Source organism: Podarcis muralis, chromosome 2, assembly GCF_964188315.1.
Source record: "Podarcis muralis chromosome 2, rPodMur119.hap1.1, whole genome shotgun sequence".
Taxonomy (NCBI): domain Eukaryota; kingdom Metazoa; phylum Chordata; class Lepidosauria; order Squamata; family Lacertidae; genus Podarcis; species Podarcis muralis.
The window spans coordinates 74,920,135-74,938,363 of record NC_135656.1 but is presented as its reverse complement, the minus strand read 5'-3'; the positions used below and the strand labels follow the sequence as shown (position 1 = coordinate 74,938,363).

The window sequence follows — 18,229 nt, the reverse complement described above, 5'->3', positions numbered from 1 at the left end:
TCTGTATGCCCTTCCACCTTCTTCTGGACTATTTTGCTGGCCAGGGAAGGTATTCTCCGGGAACTCAGATGAAGGGGAGATTTAATAAGCTGTGTTTTGAGCCTGTCTGTGCTCTCTTTTACCCAGTTGTCCAAATACCAGTAAAAAGTATATGATGTGTATGCTTCCCCCCCCCCCCAACATCAGGGTTGGAGAAATGGTGGTATTCATAATCTTAAGCAGGAGACATATTCTTCATGTATCGCATCTCTCCTTAAAGGGGTGCTTTGTGTGAGCCTAGCGGTCACTGCGCTGAAGTGAGAGCAGCACATCTTTCTCAATACCACCCTTCCTACGTAGCCCACTGCTGCTCCATCAAAAAAAGGAACATATTATTCTATTATTGTAAATCAGCAAATAACCCTTTATCCTCAGCATGCCACTTGCAGTGCTCTGCTTTAGTTCATTTATATATAACAGAGGCAAGGAAGGGCCTTTTCAGCTGACAAGTGGGACCAAGTAAGTAAGAAAAATGGACAAAGTATAAGTAATAAATTATCATCATTATTCAATACGATTTACTCAGTTGAAAACAAATTCTTTTCTTTACTATTTTTACTAAATTATTTATTTAATAGTCCTGTACAGTATTCACATGGCCTGAACTTGAGGGGCTCCAAAAGTCCTGGTATTGGTCCCAGAAATCAAAGCAGCACTCAAGTCCTTTTGATATTCTCTTCACATATAATCTGTATTGAAGTCATATGCATCATCCAGGTCACCAGTCTTCTCTGTGTTGAGTTGCTTACCTGCAGAAGGGGGGGGGGGGAAATGTCAGTCTGAAATCATCTGCTTGCTCAAGGTGACATTAGTCTTTTGAAATTCATTAATCATAATAAATGTACCTGTAGGTAACTTCCCCAAGTCTGCATTATTTGCTTTTAGCTCTTCAGAGGTTGTTTTGCCGCTTGCTGTTCTGTTGCTTTCCTGAAACAAGGTGACAGGAATGCAAAATGTCAACATGACAGCGCTGATGGTAATTAAACATTTTTCTAAAAGCCAAAGGCACTGCATATTACAGTGGTACCTCTGGTTACGAACGCTGCTAACCCAGAAGTTGCTGCTCCTGGTTGCAAACTTTGCCCCAGGATGAGAACAGAAATCATGCTCCGGCGGCGCGGCAGCAGCAGCAGGAGGCCCCATTAGCGAAAGTGCGCCTCAAGATAAGAACAGTTTCAGCTTAAGAACAGACCGCTGGAACAAATTAAGTTCATAAGCAGAGGTACCACTGTATTTCAAACAGGAAGCTATTTGCCTGTTTAGGCAACACATGCAAATTCAAAAATAACCTACAAGTCTAGGATGTACTGTCTCGACAGTGTACCCTTTTATTCATGGATAAGGACTGAGGCCAAGAACTCCACCCTCTCCACTCTGCTGATGACTCTCAATATATTAATCTTGGTGCTCACAGATGTACCTCTTCAATATCACTTTCTATTTCATCCTCCTCTTCATCTTCTCCTTCGGTTAATTCCTCCTCATCTTCATTCGCTTCTGTCTTCTCCAAGTCCACTACTTCCTCTGGCAGTTCACTCTCTTCTATTATGCCCTCAGTGAAGCCAAGGGATTGAAAGGCAATGCTGCTTGCCTCATTAGGATATTTGCTACCTGTAAAAGAAATGTCCATTAATGCTATATGGGCAGAACTCTTGAAAGTGCTTTCCCAAAGGACAAATACTCTGGTCCGATTTGTACCAAAACGGTTTCACATTTTAAGTGAACTGTGCAGCAGAAAACATCAAAGGTGCAAGATGCTCAATTCATTTTCTAGTTTTAGTTGTATGTATTTGTCAGCACAGCACACTCAGGAGCGTTAAGTTTACATCTCTCGCTATAATCAAGATTCCATGGCACCTAACACAGCGATGCCACTGCTTCTTTGGACCCACAGAACTCAGTAGCAGCCCCTGAAAACTGAGCCACCTCCCAACTGCATAGCTCTGTCTGGCCACTCATGCTAGAAGCTTAATAAGCTTCGGGAGATGGCTCTTAGATGTATAAAGTAATGCTGCACACTAACAAACTAAGTGGTAAAGGTAAAGGTACCCCTGCCCGTACGGGCCAGTCTTGACAGACTCGGGTTGTGCGCCCATCTCACTCAAGAGGCCGGGGGCCAGCGCTGTCCGGAGACACTTCTGGGTCACGTGGCCAGCGTGACAAGCTGCATCTGGCGAGCCAGCGCAGCACACGGAAATGCCGTTTACCTTCCCGCCAGTAAGCGGTCCCTATTTATCTACTTGCACCTGGGGGTGCTTTCGAACTGCTAGGTTGGCAGGCGCTGGGACCGAGCAACGGGAGCGCACCCCGCCGCGGGGATTCGAACCGCCGACCTTTCAATCGGCAAGCCCTAGGCGCTGAGGCTTTTACCCACAGCGCCACCCGCGTCCCTAAACTAAGTGGTATAACATAGCAAAACAACAATTACCCAACTGCTCTGAAACCCATCCTAAAGGCCCAAGATAATTTGGTACACCAGCATCACCTTTTATGGTACTTTTGTTATCTTCTTCCAGATCCTGAAGATTAAAAGCCTGTTGTGCTGCTGCTACAATTTCACGGGAAAGGTGTGGCGACAGAGTCCATGCTGGAGGAGGCCGTGAATAGTAACTCACTTTGGCCCTACGAGGGGGGTGGGGAAGAAAATTGTTTACAAAGGATCTAAAAACCAGGAATTTGCCCTATTTATTCAGGAGAAGCAGAGGGCTGGACAGCTGGCTTTACACTGTGTAAATTGCAAGGGGCTGGCTAGCAGACAAGGCACTCTGGCCCTGCCTCCCAGGAGTTAGCATTTAATTGTACACCCCCAATTTTCCACCTTGTTTCTGGGGCTGTAGCTGACCCCCCAAAAAGGGGGGGTGGAACTAGCAGAGAGAAAGACTCAAGTAGCAGCATTTCAGGGAAGTGCAGAAGTTGGGCAAGGAGGGGTGAGAGAGAGGTTCTCCTTCACCACACCATGTTCTTTTAAGCACAGCACCTATTTCTCAGCAGCAAATCTTTCATGCAGACAAATGAGAACATATTTACCCTGTCCAATCGTACAGAAATAGTTTGGCCGCACTTTCTGTATCAGCAAGACCTCCTTTCTTCAGCATTCCTCTCTTCTGAGCAAGCAGAGTTAAGAACTCCAGAGAGTTTCTGTAGTCTGGGACGTTGTAGTGCAGCATAATCTGAAATAATAATAAAAAGACAGCCTCATTTGTGTACACCAGATTCTCCAACATCACTCGTAAGCCCAAGCCTTTTAACGGCAAGAGCAGCAGTTTCTTGCTCCAGTTTCTAGACCACGGCAGAAAGCAGAAGTGGGTCAGAACTCCTTAGGAAGCACCGTTAAGCACAAAGCAAGATCAGAGTTGGATCTGATGTCTTCACTGTAACAGTAAGACATAACAAATATCCTCATTTCTCACTTGGCTAATACAGTAATAAGCATGAATCTGTTCAATGATAGGGCATATAAAACTTGAAATTCATATTTTATAACCCAACCAAATGCTCAGTTGTGATCTGTTTAAACTTCTTAAAGATTGCACTTTTCAATAATTACAGTATGTGCTGGGACCTCATAGTGAAGAGCAGGTAAGGAATAAAGTAAACAAGAGCATTAACTTGTTGAAACTTATCTGATTTAATCTAAAGAGTCTGACGTGATGGGCAAACATAGATGATTCTATCTGTGTGAACTTGATGCTACACAACTGCTACTGAACCTTGCCAGAAAGCAAACCAACAGCTATTTTATCAACACAACAGATGGAGAACCTGTGGCACTTTGGGTGCTAGTGAATGTCAACTCCCATTAGTTCCAGCTAGCATGGCCAATGAACAGGGATGGTGGTAGTTTTAGTCCAACTACACCAGGAGGGCCACTGGTTCCCCATAAGTGCAACAAGTGTGTAAGCTAAACACACCCGAGGCCAATAAAATACTGGGAAACTATACAATAGCTTTACCTTCTGCTTGCTGCAATGCTTCAGAATAGCACCTACTGAACCTACTAAGTTTTCAGCATCAATGTCTGCAGTACTTCTCAGTGCCAACGCAAGAGCAGAGTTGGAAGGCGCTGCAATGATACATGGACTATCTAACATCTTGATCTGTTTGTTGATGTGAACTATTTGTAGACACCTTTAAAAGAACACACACATAACGAGCATTAGGGTTTTGTTTAGAAAAAACAAACTCCAGGAAATATTTGACAAATAAGCAAATCATAAAGCAGGAGTGGAAAAGGTGTGGCACTCCCAAACTCCTATCATTATCAGCCAGCAATGGTGAGGGATGATGGGAGTTGTAGTTCAGCAATGTCTGGAAAACCAAAGGCTCCCCATCCTTGCCATAAAGAATCAAAGCATTAGATCTGGGCTAGATGGGAGTCTTTCCAGAAAGCAAAATGTTAAACACGGAAGACAACACAAATCTGAACATGTCAGGTTGCAATTACTGGGATATGCATGGTTATTCTCCACTATGTGCCCTTTTACTCTTGATTCAATTCCCAGGATCTCTTCTGACAGCCCTGGTCCAATGAAGTCAAAACAACTGGTCTAGTTTCACAACAATTTAATTAAACATTTTATAGCACTCTGCTTAGCAATAAGGAAGATTATATCCATCTGATTGCCAATTTGAAAATGGCTATGCAATGGGAAAGGTGAAAATGAAATATGTCATTGTTAGAATGGTTCCCCACCCTGTCCTACAATACATCTCCCTAATGGGATCTCTTTTGTGTAAATAGAGAGAAGTCGTCGAACCACAGGAGGGATCTTAGTGAAGTTGAATGGCAATGCTTGAAAAACGTTGTACCACGAAAGCAAACTAACTTAGTGAGGCCTCTGACTGGTCCCACGTCGCAGGCACGCACCTCTTTCAGACTATTGATTATGCTGCTTTTCCCTGTGTTAGGAAAACCTGAAGGCCAAGATACAAAATAAAAACAAAGGTGCATTAGTAACCAAATTTGGCATGCTAGGTATTATCTGAAGAGGAAAGTTTTCATTTTCTTGGGAAAGAAATCTGCTGAAGACATTTCTTAAGCTCTTTGTTCCCAGTGAAGTCTAAGTGTGTTCAGCTGCAGGTCCTCACATGAATCCGTTGCCCTCTCCTCTACCAGTTCTCTCTCCACCCAACTTTGGATTGTAAGTATCTTGGGAAGAGATTGATTGTTCATGCTGTTAGTACGAATAATTCTAAGAGCAACCTTCCTTTCCATTCATCGACCCCAGAAGAAATGGCCAGAGCCAAGTATGAAAGTATGAGCCAGAACATTTCACAGAAAATCTCCACTCCCACAAAAAAGTGCAGTTGGGAAGATTACATGTAAAGATGGCTCCTTCCCCTTCTTGGCAGAGTGAGTGTCAATAGATCTCTCCCACCCCCACCCCCAAATGAGATGTTTATTTAGGTGGGATTCTATCCCAAGTTCAAAACACACCCAGGAGTAGAAACGTCATCTTCAAGTTAAATTATCCTCCAGGAAGACTGCTTACTTGGGAGGAATATTGTGGTATATATTCAATCTCCACTTCGTTTTCTTTGCCCATCCCTTGCAATATTGCTGAGAGAGCCACGAGGGCCGTGGCATGCAGACCGCAAGAGAAATGTCTGTAGGTGGCACTGCCACCTTCTGATTTTTGGCCTTGATTTGTTCTCTAAAAATATTTCACCTATAGGCGTGTGAGATACACCCATTTTAAAGCTGCCTGCAGAGCGAGATCAGAGTTGGATCTGAAGTCTTCACAAAAATGTAAGACAAAAGCATATATCCTCATTTCTCACCCCAGTGACAACAACAACAGTATAATCTGCTGGGCATGCACATGGTATTTCGAGCTCATACTGGGGCTTTTCAAGCACATCATTCCCACAGCACGTCCCTGAAAGGCTACAGCTAAAGGTAGGGGGCCTTTTTTGAATTCCCACCATGTGATACCACATAGCCACTAAAACTGCTGCAGTGCTCAAACAGATTATTATTATTGCAACCCAAGGAACTCCATGTAGACAAAAAATAGGGCACTTACCCACCACACCAACCTGAATAACTCTCTCTTTAGTTACACTGTGCTCCCGAAGGAGTTTTAGCAGGCACTCACTCCCAAAACATAAGCTGGATCTCGATAAATCAATATATGCACTACGTCTTTTTGTGTGCTTCTTCTGTTGCTGTAGATTTAAATTAAGATCGGGTACGTCAGCATCAGAGGAAATGATTTCATAAGGCAATGTGTTTAAAACAGGAACACATTTAAAAAACACAGATCCTGTGCACCAAATGGGGGGAAACACATTTTTCATACCACCCTTCATCCGAGGATCACTTTACAATATAAAAACACATTAGCACATACCGCAGTAACAAACAAGAGCAATACCCCTCTAAGTTTAAAAGGCCACAGAATTCTGTAAAGGCCTTTTGTAAAGAGGAATGTTTTTGGCTGGCACCTAAAGATATGTAATGAAGGCGCCAAGGCGAGCCTCCTTTGAAGACAGCATTCCACAATCAGGGAGCCACTGCAGAAAAGTCACTTTCTCGAGTTGCTGCCCACCAGACTTCTCATTGAGGGGAAAACACAAATTTTTTAAATAATAATAATAATAATAAAACAAAAGACAAAAGACCCACCAAAAACAATGGAGTTAAGCTATCCACAACTAATCAAAAACCAGGGCAGTGGGAGCACCGTTCCCACACTGATGTATTAATGGGAGCATGTTTGTTGCGGGAAAAGAATAGCCCCAGCGCATGTAATTCTGCACCCACACAGAATTCCCCACTCACGTCAAGAACACCAATTGGCTAAAGGGTCTCGGCCAAGCATACATATACAGGTAAATATACTGTTGCAATCTGTTAGAATGGAGGGAATGCAGTTTTGTATTAGGATTCTCTCTCCCCCCCCCCCATAACATTCCATGCAAGCAACACATAGTTCAGCACTGTCGAACAGAGGGTGGGCTGTTCTTACCACAGTTTTGTCTTTTTGCTGCATCGCAGACTTAAAAGCAATGGTTGGCAGTTCCTGGTTTAAATAATCCAGCCATTTCTCCAAGTTCTCTTTCGGTATTAGGTCTGAAAGATAACATCACCACAAACCCCAATGTGCAAAAATTAGGCAGTGATCACATTGCTGGTGATAAAATGGTTTCAAGGAAAGGCAGCTGCGTTAAGTCTGTTCAGTGGATTTGTTAGGTACTGATGCAATGGATGAAGCATATTCAAACCCATGAAAACATGCCACAAGATACTTTGCAAATTCAAAGATGACTGTATCCCATCCCCTTTAGATGGAAAATCCAAATGCTAAAAAAACCCCAATACAGTCACCCCCCCATTTACGCACGTTTAATTCACATGCGACTGTGCATACGCACCGCCCAGGAAACCTAGAAGTTGGGGGACAGTCCTGAAGAGCCTCAGCAAAGGCCCTCTTTGGGCTGCAGGGAAGGTCTCTTTGAAAACCACAGCGGAGCTTTGCTGAGGCTCCCGGCGAACAGCTGACATGTGGGAAAGTGGCTGCTGTGGCTGTTGCTAAAACTACCCTATTGCAACCGGAACAGTGAGCTCAGAGTTGGATCTGACAGTCATCAGAGGTACATCAGTATCATTTTGTATCTTCCTCATAGCTCACATCCCACTGGAATGTTATTTAACTGGTTGACTGTACAAGTCCGCTAGGTAGTGAAACTTGGATGCTTGGATTTAAGTCAATTCCACCCTACTGATGCCAGATGAAAAGTATCTTGATACCAAACAAAAGCCATTACTTGTAATATAGCTTATTATTAAACACAGGAGGACATACTTCTAAGTAAACACAAACATTTACTTCCATTCCTAGGCATCACACGTTATAATGAAACCACTAATCATTTGGGCTTAACTAAACTAATATGTACTTGTAGAATTAAAAAAAATATTATTTCCACTTACCAATTTTATTTAAAACCAGCAGTATTTTTTTCTCTCCTTCCATCTGACTAACAAGTTGCTCCACCTGTGGGCACCTGCTGCCTAGAGGGTCTCTAGCATCTAAAACTTCCAGCACTACATCAGAAGCTTCAATCACCTAAACAGCAACAGGGGAAAGGTGCACATTCCAGAGTCAAAATCTGCACAGAAATGTTGTCACCATGTGCATTTGTAAGGAGTAGTTAAGATAAGGGCACGTTCTCTAATATAACTGAATCTTAACATCTGTTTGAAAGCAACCATCTCATTATTTTTAGAACCGTACAAAACCAATGACATCTTTCTTTGCGATGGTCAAAATACAAAGAGAGAAACACAACCATTTTCAAAACCAGTTGGGATCACTTGGAAAACAGGGCAGTGCTGGAGTCCCCAGTAAGAGAGATGTCACACAGCTGAAATGAAGGCGTTAGGTTCCCTGGATGGTAAATGGCCACAGTCAAAGAGTTTTTCACATGACTGTAAAAAAATTACCTTTCTAAGCTCCTTGCAAGAGAATTTCGGTGACTTTTTCTCTGCCTGCCGGCTTGCCTTTGCTTTTTGTTTAGCTGCTGATTTCTAAGATAAAGTAGATACAGATATGAAAATTTAGTATACAGGAACCTAACATCACTTAGAACCAAAAAACTGATCATCAGGACTTCAATCTTTTAAAGCAACAAGAACACAAAATGACATGACAATTACCGCACCGGCCCAAATATAAGCCGCACCCGCAAATAAGCCACACCTTTAAAATTTAAAGGGGGGGAGAGAGAAAAAAAGACAATACCTGGGCTGCTCTCGGGGGGGGGGGGGGGGGAGCCACACCGCTTTGCTGGCAGTGTAAGGTCATGAATATAAGCCGCACTTTACTTTCACAGTCAGGTTTTTTTTTGGGGGGGGGGGGGGAGGTGCGGCTTTTATTCAGGCCAATATGGTAAGTGCTCTGTGCAAGTATTTGGAAGAGACTCCTTTCAGCCCTACAAAACGTCATAATTGGAATGGGGGGGGGAATTAAAATTTATATATAAATAAATAAATTCCAAAGTATTAGCCTACGTTTTGGGGAAATGTTCAGTTGGATCTGTCTGAATAAAACAAACTTCTGCTCATGCAGTGGGACTTCTCTTTCCTTCCTTCCTCCTGAGGCCTCCCCCCATCTACTCTGTATCAAAGCATACCATGTAGGGTGTGCTTGTGGTGGGGGGTGGCCCACAATTGGAAGGCTCTAGATGGATTTGGCGTCTGGCCATTTTAGGCAAATGGAGGGGAATGTTGCCAAACTGGAAAGCAAGGGAACTGCAAAAGCCTCAACTGGCACAGATGTTTGGCACAGTATTGGAATGCCATTATTCCAAATGTCACAAATGATTTTTTTCATGTTTTGTGGAGTATTTCTGATTTAAGTGAAATGCATACCTTTTCAGAAAGCTTCACTTTAGCAGCATCCTTTTTATTAGCTTCTTGTTTGCGTTTCTTTTCTAGCCCCTTTTGCCGATCAAGCTTCTGTTGTTTCTTTAGTTCTTCACGCTGCTCACATGCACAAACACACAAAGGCACCAAGTTATATGCAGGATCTCCTACTGTATTCAGAAAAGCACCACAGCTACCCAGAATTCGAATGTGTTTTGTGTTGCAAACACCACCTTACAATCTTGAAAATGAAGCATATTAATAAAGGACAGGGGGAGAACGCCATGTCAGTGCTGAACCAGTTGCTAAGTTCCACTTTCCCTCTGTTTGAGAGCTTGTGAAGTCACATAGAAGCAAATGCCGAAGTGTTTCAACACTTTGTGCTGAAAGTGCAGCAGAAATGCCAGTGCTGCAGCCCAGGTTAATTACTCAAATTAGAATATTAACCACAAATGTTGCTGGACTAATTAAACACAGTAAGAAATCAAAGCTAGCAAGTACTAGGTAGGTCAGAAGTGGGGAATCTGTTTTAGCCCAACCTCTGCACGGTGTCTTTGTACAGTAGGATAGTTCATACAGATACCTCACTTTATCCTCTGCCCAGAAAAGAGAGGCATTCTCAGAGTTCAAGGACACATCCCAGCCAGGCAAAAACACTAGGGGTATGAAACAGGGCTTGTCAGGGAAGTGGCATGGGATGTTTTCAAAGAACTGGACAGAGAGGCCTGGAGGCCAGTATTTGTCCCCTGGACCCAAGGCTCTTCATCCTGTTACAGGTGAACCACTGATTGCTGAAAGTAGACAGTGATTCACCACAGAGTTCCATGACAATATGCCATGAATATGCAAGTTGTTTTACCCTTTGTTTCCTTTGTTCTGCTTCCCGAAGAACCTGCTCCTTGAAAGGTGCTGCATTGGGAACTCCGAGATCTTTCTTTGGCTTTTTGTGCCCACGTTTCTTGGCTTCCTTCCGGACTTTTCTGTTGTGTTCTCGCACCTGTAACCAACAACGGGCAGATTTTGCTATTAAAAGATGCTAAAATTTGTTCATTGTAGCTGTTCACCCATATAGATTCTTCATTACACTGTAATCTGTGTTTTGTATACAGGTAATTCACAACTTACATGCATTTAGCTTTATACACTTGGTTAATAATAATAATAATAATAATAATACGGGCAGGCGTTCAGGAAAAAGACTCCTACAGCCAACCAGAAGCTGCGTCGGACATTCGGGTTCCAAAGAACTTTCGCAAACCGGAACACTCCCGGGGCTGTGGCGTTCAGGAGCCAAAACGTTCGACTCGCAAGGCGTTCGAGATACAAGGTACGACTGTAGTAGATTGCACACTGCTGAGTAACTCACCTTTTTCTGTATTTTAAACCGTTTGTGGCAGGTCATACGCTTACTAGCTTTCTTCAACTCTGAAATACAAAAAGTCCAAAGGTAAATAAATGTCTGCAGATCCAAGCCAACAATAACGGGTTAAATGCATGCCGCAACCTTCTCATCCACAAATATAATCCGAAACACTATACAACATACATAATACAGTATAAAATCATACCACATATCGACATCATACCACTTATAGACATCATTACATTTCTAACACCACCCTCCAAAAAAATCATTCCGAATATGAAACCAGCATACCAGGCAAAGGGCTGTTCCTTCCCGGTATGCAATTCTACCCACAAGTTTTGTTTTTAAGGTGGAAGTGCATTCAGAAGTGGCATCTCCACCTGCAGCCTTAAGTATATACTCAGTGTTCTGTGCTGCATGTGTAGCACAGCCTTAGATTGCACTACAGGAGCAGAAATTAAAGACTTCAACCTCCATTGCCATATCCATCGCATCCTCAGAAACTGCTTTGTCATGACTGCTTTGTCAGTATTGATTCAACCCTATGCCAATCTCTATAGCGTTCAATGAGACATGCTTTCTAAGGCAGGCATAGGCAAACTCCGGCCCTCCAGATGTTTGGGACTACAATTCCCACCATCCCTACCTAACAGGACCAGTGGTCAGGGATGATGGGAATTGCAGTCCCAAACATCTGGAGGGCCGGAGTTTGTCTGTGCATGTTCTAAGGGCATAGGAAGCTTCCAAAGAAATAGTGTACAATCAGGTGTGCCAGGCCGGGGGGGGGGGGGGAGGCCCGGGGGGTCTTCTACTAATGGAAAAAGAATATAATATAATCATACAATGAAATGAGTCAGTACATATGCAGAAGAGCAGAGACATCTGCCTAATAGCGTCAGCCTTCCTCAACCTTGGGTCCCTAGATATTGTTGGACTACAAATGCCAACATCCCTGACCGACTGCCATGCTGGCTAGAGATGAGGGAGGTTATAATCTAACAACATCTGTAGACCCCAGCCTTGGAAAGGCTGATATACCTAGGTAGAATTAAACAACCTGCAGGCCAATGAAAGGGTCCTCCATCTCTAGAACTTACCTCCTGGAAGCTGTATTTATGGCTACAGCCTTTGCTGCGCATGTTTAAAAAGGTAAAGGTACCCCTGCCTGTACGGGCCAGTCTTGACAGACTCTAGGGTTGTGCGCCCATCTCACTCTATAGGCCGGGGGCCAGCGCTGTCCGCAGACACTTCCGGGTCACGTGGCCAGCGTGACAAGCTGCATCTGGCGAGCCAGCGCAGCACACGGAAATACGATGAAGTAAAAGCAGGAAAGGTGTTTGGATGGCACATGCCCAAGATTTTGAAATCCTTGCATGGGAAGGTTTTGTCCTTCACTGTTCAGCTTCTTGCTGTTGAGAACCTTTCCAGGTTTACAAGCATACATTTTAAACAGCCGGAAGTCTTCACCAAAAGTGGAAAGACAGCTAACCACTCCCTCTCTTACAGATTAAGAGCAAAGACAGACAGACAAGTTCATCTTCAGTAGCAACCACAATTTGCCATGTCTTTAGGGTTGTTACAAGGGAGCCCTATAGCCTCCAAATGTTGCGGCCTTCAACTCCCATTAGCTCCAGCCAGTGTAAGTAGGCCAAAAATTCTCTGAGAGATCAGTTCTGGCCAGTCTTTCCCAAACACCTGGGGGGGTTTCGGTGCTCTATATAGGGGAGCATCAACAGTCCGTTTTGAGAGGGCAAAACTTAGCAGTGAGTGAGGTTTCAGACGGCGAAAAGGATTGCGAGCAAGGGGAAAAAACACCGGGAGACCAAAACATTACAAGAGAAACGGGCCCGTGGGCTGGAGAAAGGTGGAAAAACTCATGGAACTTTGAAGTGTCAGGCATAGCCCTATTGGCTTTAGCCCAAACGTAGCAGAGTTTTCCTGCACAGCGAAGAAGCTAGTTGCGGCAGTAATGACTAGTCAGCTAGACTCAGAATAACTATTTACAGGATTTATTAAAAGGAAAAATAAAACCAGCAGAGTTTCTGCATACAAGTCAAAGCAAAATAAACCCCCTCTTTCTCTCTCTCTCAAAACCATACACAGCACTTCTACTCCTAACACACCTCACCTCAAACTGAGCTAGCAATCCCTTGATAACAGAGCAGAGTGCTGGTCGTTAACCAATCAGAGTGAGTAGTTTCTAGGTCAAGCAGACCTGGGCTTTCTGCCAAGAGTAAATTGACACCACCTTGAGTTAATTGTGAGAAGCCAGAATCTGCAAGTTTCCCACGAGAACCAATTAACAGAAACTGAAACTGAAACTGAACACCCCCTCACAGATTCTGCTGAACAATTAACACCAAATACACCTATGTAGAAGATCATTTTTCCAGCAAACCTAAACCCTTGCACATTCGCTTGTTCTTTACCTTTGCCAATGGTTTAGTTAACACATCTGCTACATTTTCTTCACTTGGTACATAAGTACAGGTGATTACATTGTCTTGTACACAGCAACGTACATTTTGGTATTTTACAGAGATATGTTTGGAACGCGATTTGAAACCCTCTGTTTTACTTAATGTTATACAAGCTTGATTATCAATGTAAACTTGTACTGGTTCTCCACAATTTACATTTAAATCTGCTAACAAATGCTTGAAATAAATCACCTCGTTGCACAATTCACTCAATGCGGCGTACTCTGATTCCGTTGATGACACACTTACAACGTCTTGCTTGCGAGACCGCCAGCTGATTAAAGCTCCACCGACCATTATAACTAGTCCTGTGACAGATTTTCTATCCGGCAAATTTCCCCAATCACTATCACAGTAGCAACTCAACATTTCATCCTCTGAAGAATTTAATTGTAACATATAGCCAATTGTCTGTTTGAGATATCTCAGAACTTGTTTTACCCCTTTCCAGGCATTTAGTGTGGGTTTTGAGACCAATCTACTTAATATGCCTACTGCATAGCTAATATCAGGTCTGGACCACTGTGCTATATACAATAAACTTCCAATTACAGAGTGATATACATCAGGATGTTCAAATTCAGGACTCTCATCTATATGAAGTGTTTTTATGAAACCTGGATCCATAGGCACCACTGCCCCTTTGCAATCCTGCATCCTGTATGTAGTCAGTAGTTGTTTAACTTTGTTCTGCTGACTAATTAGGCAGCTGCCATCTTGGGCCCAGCACACTTCCAACCCTAGATATGTCCTAACCGAGCTTAAGTCTCGTCATAATCTTTTCCAGGCCTCTGAGAGTATCCTTGAGCCACTAAACGAGCTTTGTATTTGTACTCTCCTGTTACCAGAGGTTTAAGTTTGTACACCCACCTGCAGCCTACAATCTTTGCCCCCTCAGGCGCTGCTACTGGTGTAAAAACCTTGTGCTCATTCAGAGAGGACATCTCTTCCTCCATTGCCTGTTTCCAGAGCTCTGCCTCCTCTTTTGGTAACTTTAACACTTCCTGAAAACTCTTGGGTTCTGCAATTACACTAAACACATTTGCAGTATCAGGAGAAAAACGCACCGGAGGCACTCCTTTGTTTTGTCTTTTAGATCTTCTGGGAGAAAATTTTTCTTCTGACAGACTTTCCTCCTCAGAACTACGACCTCTCTTTTGTTGCTTAGCAACTGGTCTTTGGCTAACTCCACTTTCTTGAGAGCTCTTATCTGAACTTTCCTCCCCCTCAGACTCTGATTCTCTGTGTCTACTTTCAGAGTCATGAAGCTCCTGGGAAGGTTCAAACCAAACCTCAGTATTGGCATGTAGTCTCTCCCAGCCACTATGTTCACAAAAACTGGCATTCCTGGAGATCACAATGCCATTTGTCCCTTCAGCAAAACGGAAACCTTTTCCCAGCTCCTGGTAACCCACAAACACTAACTGTTTGGTCTTAGGATCTCCCTTCTTCCTCATTTGTTTTGGAATTAATACCCAGGCTTTTGATCCAAACACATGCAAATGGTCAATTTTGGGTTTTTTCTGAAACAATTTAAAGTACGGGGTTGTACCTATTGTTTGATGAAAGAGCCTGTTTTGGAGATAACACGCGGTGAGCATGCTCTCCCCCCAATAAGACATGGGCAAATCAGCATCATCAAGCATGGCAAACATCATATCTTGTAAAGATCTGTTTTTTCGCTCTGCAACGCCATTCTCCTCTGGGGAAAAAATGTTCGTTTTTCTATGCCCAATGCCACGCTTTTGTAACCAATCTTTAAAGGCATTTGACATAAATTCGCCACCTCTGTCCGTCTGAATCCTTTTGAGTTTAATGGACAGAAATCTTTCCACAGATGCCACCCAGCCTTTAAACTTAGTGAACACATCACCCTTATTCTTCATGGGAAAAACCCAGGAGTAACGTGTGGCGTCATCCACAATTGTTAATGAAAAGCGTGATCCACCCCTGCTTACAGCAAATGGACCAATTACGTCCATGTGAACCAGCTGTAGCGGTGACTCACTAACTCTGTCACTTCTGGGGTAAGAGACTCTGTGGGTTTTAACCTTTTTACAAACATTACAATCAAGGTACTTGTTACAACTCTTTAAATTACCCCCATCAGCCAATTCAGACATTTTTAGTACACTTTTCCAGCAAGCATGCCCCATTTTCCTATGCAATAAGTGCACACAGTTGTCATGTATAGCTTTGTTATTCACTGCAGGCTGAGATTTACTGACTACTGCTGCAACTTGAGGACCTGCTTTAAGCCAAAACAAGCCTCCCTCTGACTTAGCAGTGCCTAAAATCTCACCAGCCTTCTTAATAATGCAACTGTCTCCTTCAAAATACACTTTAAACCCAGCTTTTAGCAAACAATCTACAGACATCAGATTGCTCCTTAATGAAGGCACACAAAGTACATTTTGCAGGCATTCACGAAGACAAGGAACAAAAACTGCACCCCCCGAAATCACTTCGGAAGTACTTCCGTCTGCTAGAGCCACCTGGCTGCGCTGTGCTGAGTTCTTGGAAACAAACAATTCATCTGTATTTACGATGTGGCGAGATGCTCCCGAATCGACCACCCAGACCGCTTGTTTCTCATCAGCACTCTTGACCTCGCCGGTCACCAGCTGAGCCGACTGTTTTTGTTTGAAGAATTTCTTTTTACGCTGCTGCTGCTGCTGATCTCGTCTCTGCTCTTGCACCGGCAACTGAGACTTGACCAACTCCGGACATTGTCGTTTTAGATGCGCTGAAGACCCACATCGGAAACAACGCCTAACAGCAAACGCTGACTCCTCACCGGTACGCTGCTTTTGCTTCACCTCTGGCACGGCATGAGAACTCCTTCCAAACCGCCCACCTGTAGAAGCCTCTGCAGCCAACGACCTTTCTTGCCTCTTCTGCCATTCTTCAATCAAACGCCCAGTAACTTAACTGACGGATAAATCACGCTCCTGTATGCCTTCTAGAGACAAAACTAAATTATCCCAGCTTTCTGGGAGAGAACTCAAAATAATAGCCACCTTCTCCTGCTGGTCTAATGCACAGTCTCTTTCCTGTAGCGCAACAAACTTTAACTGTAAACTGTGTAGGTGTTCCTGCATTGTAACCCCAGGCTGTAACATTGCCTTGTACAATGCCTTGCGAATGAACAGCTTGGAAACCGCTGTCTCACGCACATGGAGTTCTTTAAGTGCTTGCCACACACCTCTAGCTGTCTTGATTCCCCTCACATACGGCAACTGGGAATCTTCCAGCCCCAAGACAATTGTGGCCCTTGCTCTTTGGTCTTTATCGAGGTCTTCATCATCAGGCTTCGCAGGAAACTTACTCACCACTTGCCAGAGACGATCCCTCTGCAGCACTGCCTGCATGCGTTCCGACCACAGCAAGTAATTGGAGTCATTCAGACGCTCAAAAGCCATCTGACCTGGTTGTGAGGCCATCTTGAGAGCGATGTCCCTGGAACCCGGAACCAGCTACTCACGACCACCGAGAGAGAGAACAGGAACCACAGCACCCAGCACTCACACGCTGCAGCTGTTGTCCTTGTGTCCGCTGCATCACCAGCTCACCACGGTCAGGAACCAGCCAGAGTCCATCTGCTGCACCAACAGGAACCGCAACTTCTGGAACTACTGGAACCAATGCCGTTGATGCTGACACCACCACAACTCAGGCTGGCAGCACAATGCCCATAACCTCATGGAACTTTGAAGTGTCAGGCATAGCCCTATTGGCTTTAGCCCAAACGTAGCAGAGTTTTCCTGCACAGCGAAGAAGCTAGTTGCGGCAGTAATGACTAGTCAGCTAGACTCAGAATAACTATTTACAGGATTTATTAAAAGGAAAAATAAAACCAGCAGAGTTTCTGCATACAAGTCAAAGCAAAATAAACCCTCTCTTTCTCTCTCTCTCAAAACCATACACAGCACTTCTACTCCTAACACACCTCACCTCAAACTGAGCTAGCAATCCCTTGATAACAGAGCAGAGTGCTGGTCGTTAACCAATCAGAGTGAGTAGTTTCTAGGTCAAGCAGACCTGGGCTTTCTGCCAAGAGTAAATTGACACCACCTTGAGTTAATTGTGAGAAGCCAGAATCTGCAAGTTTCCCACGAGAACCAATTAACAGAAACTGAAACTGAAACTGAACAAAAACGGCCCGAGGAGCGAGGTGGGAAGCACACGAAGGAGAAGCAAGAGAACAGCAAAGGGGCTCCACGTTGCTTGACCTTTTAATGTAAAGCCAAAAGCGGGTTTGGGGTTTTCAGAGCCCCGAGCAAGAGGATGGGCGCATCAGTGCTTTAAAAATAAATGTTTAGGGGCACTCTTATTCTCCTACTCATATTGAAATACTGCCCCTCAATGAGGCCAAACTTAGATTCACAAAATGTTCAGGGGTCTGCGTCCCCCACTGGGCGCAGTTCTCAAATCCCGCTGGCGAGTTTCGCCGCGCGGGCACGTGGCCTGTCACTGTAGGCGGAGATCGCGGGGGGCTGGATGGACCTTTGGCCTGATCCAGGCAGGCCTTTTCTGAGTTAGGAAACCTAAGTTCCTGAGTTAGACCCAGAAGCGCCTTTCCAATACAGGAAGCACCTCGAGTCATGAGACCCCCGAAGCCGCGGCCGAAGAGCCCAGGCCACTTTCCCGCCTCCATGGAGGCCGCGATTCAAAAAGAACTGGCCCGCCAAGGCGCACGTTGGCCTGGCCGCCCGCGGGAGAGGCTGCGAGGCGACCTTTCCACCTCCAGCCCGCAGCCCTTGAGCAGCGGCAGAAGCAGCAGCCGACCCTCTCCCCTCTCCCTCTCCCCAGCAGCGCTTACTGGGTCGCCTCATGGCTGCCGCGCAGGGGCTGCTCCTCGCTCGTCTCCTTCCTCCGCCTCGTCTGCCCGGCGCTCCACGTGGAAAGGAGGAAAACCCGAGGCTCGGCCGTAAAGCGCCGCCCGCTCTCTTCCCCCCTCCCTGTCGCGCTCCC

At 44.6% G+C, this 18,229-nt stretch overlaps 1 protein-coding gene and 3 non-coding genes across 4 annotated transcripts; all 4 read right to left on the bottom strand.

Annotated features, from left to right (window-relative positions):
- Positions 1 to 565: 565 nt before the first annotated feature.
- GNL3 (G protein nucleolar 3) lies at positions 566 to 18,227 on the bottom strand. The gene is made up of 15 exons (XM_028718798.2): positions 18,078 to 18,227; positions 10,776 to 10,834; positions 10,269 to 10,406; positions 9,416 to 9,526; positions 8,489 to 8,572; positions 7,976 to 8,111; positions 7,011 to 7,114; positions 6,066 to 6,207; positions 4,866 to 4,953; positions 3,993 to 4,167; positions 3,067 to 3,209; positions 2,525 to 2,661; positions 1,460 to 1,650; positions 885 to 966; positions 566 to 788 (listed from the first exon to the last, which is right to left on the bottom strand). The coding sequence occupies exons 1-15, from the start codon at positions 18,088 to 18,090 to the stop codon at positions 718 to 720; spliced, it is 1,674 nt and encodes a 557-aa protein (XP_028574631.2). The 5' UTR covers positions 18,091 to 18,227; the 3' UTR covers positions 566 to 717.
- Positions 3,374 to 3,447, bottom strand: LOC114593123 (small nucleolar RNA SNORD19). The gene has a single exon (XR_003705617.1). It is a non-coding gene; the product is annotated as a small nucleolar RNA SNORD19 (small nucleolar RNA).
- LOC114593122 (small nucleolar RNA SNORD19) lies at positions 5,746 to 5,818 on the bottom strand. Its single transcript, XR_003705616.2, has one exon. It is a non-coding gene; the product is annotated as a small nucleolar RNA SNORD19 (small nucleolar RNA).
- Positions 7,595 to 7,671, bottom strand: LOC114593121 (small nucleolar RNA SNORD19). The gene has a single exon (XR_003705615.1). It is a non-coding gene; the product is annotated as a small nucleolar RNA SNORD19 (small nucleolar RNA).
- Positions 18,228 to 18,229: the final 2 nt, after the last annotated feature.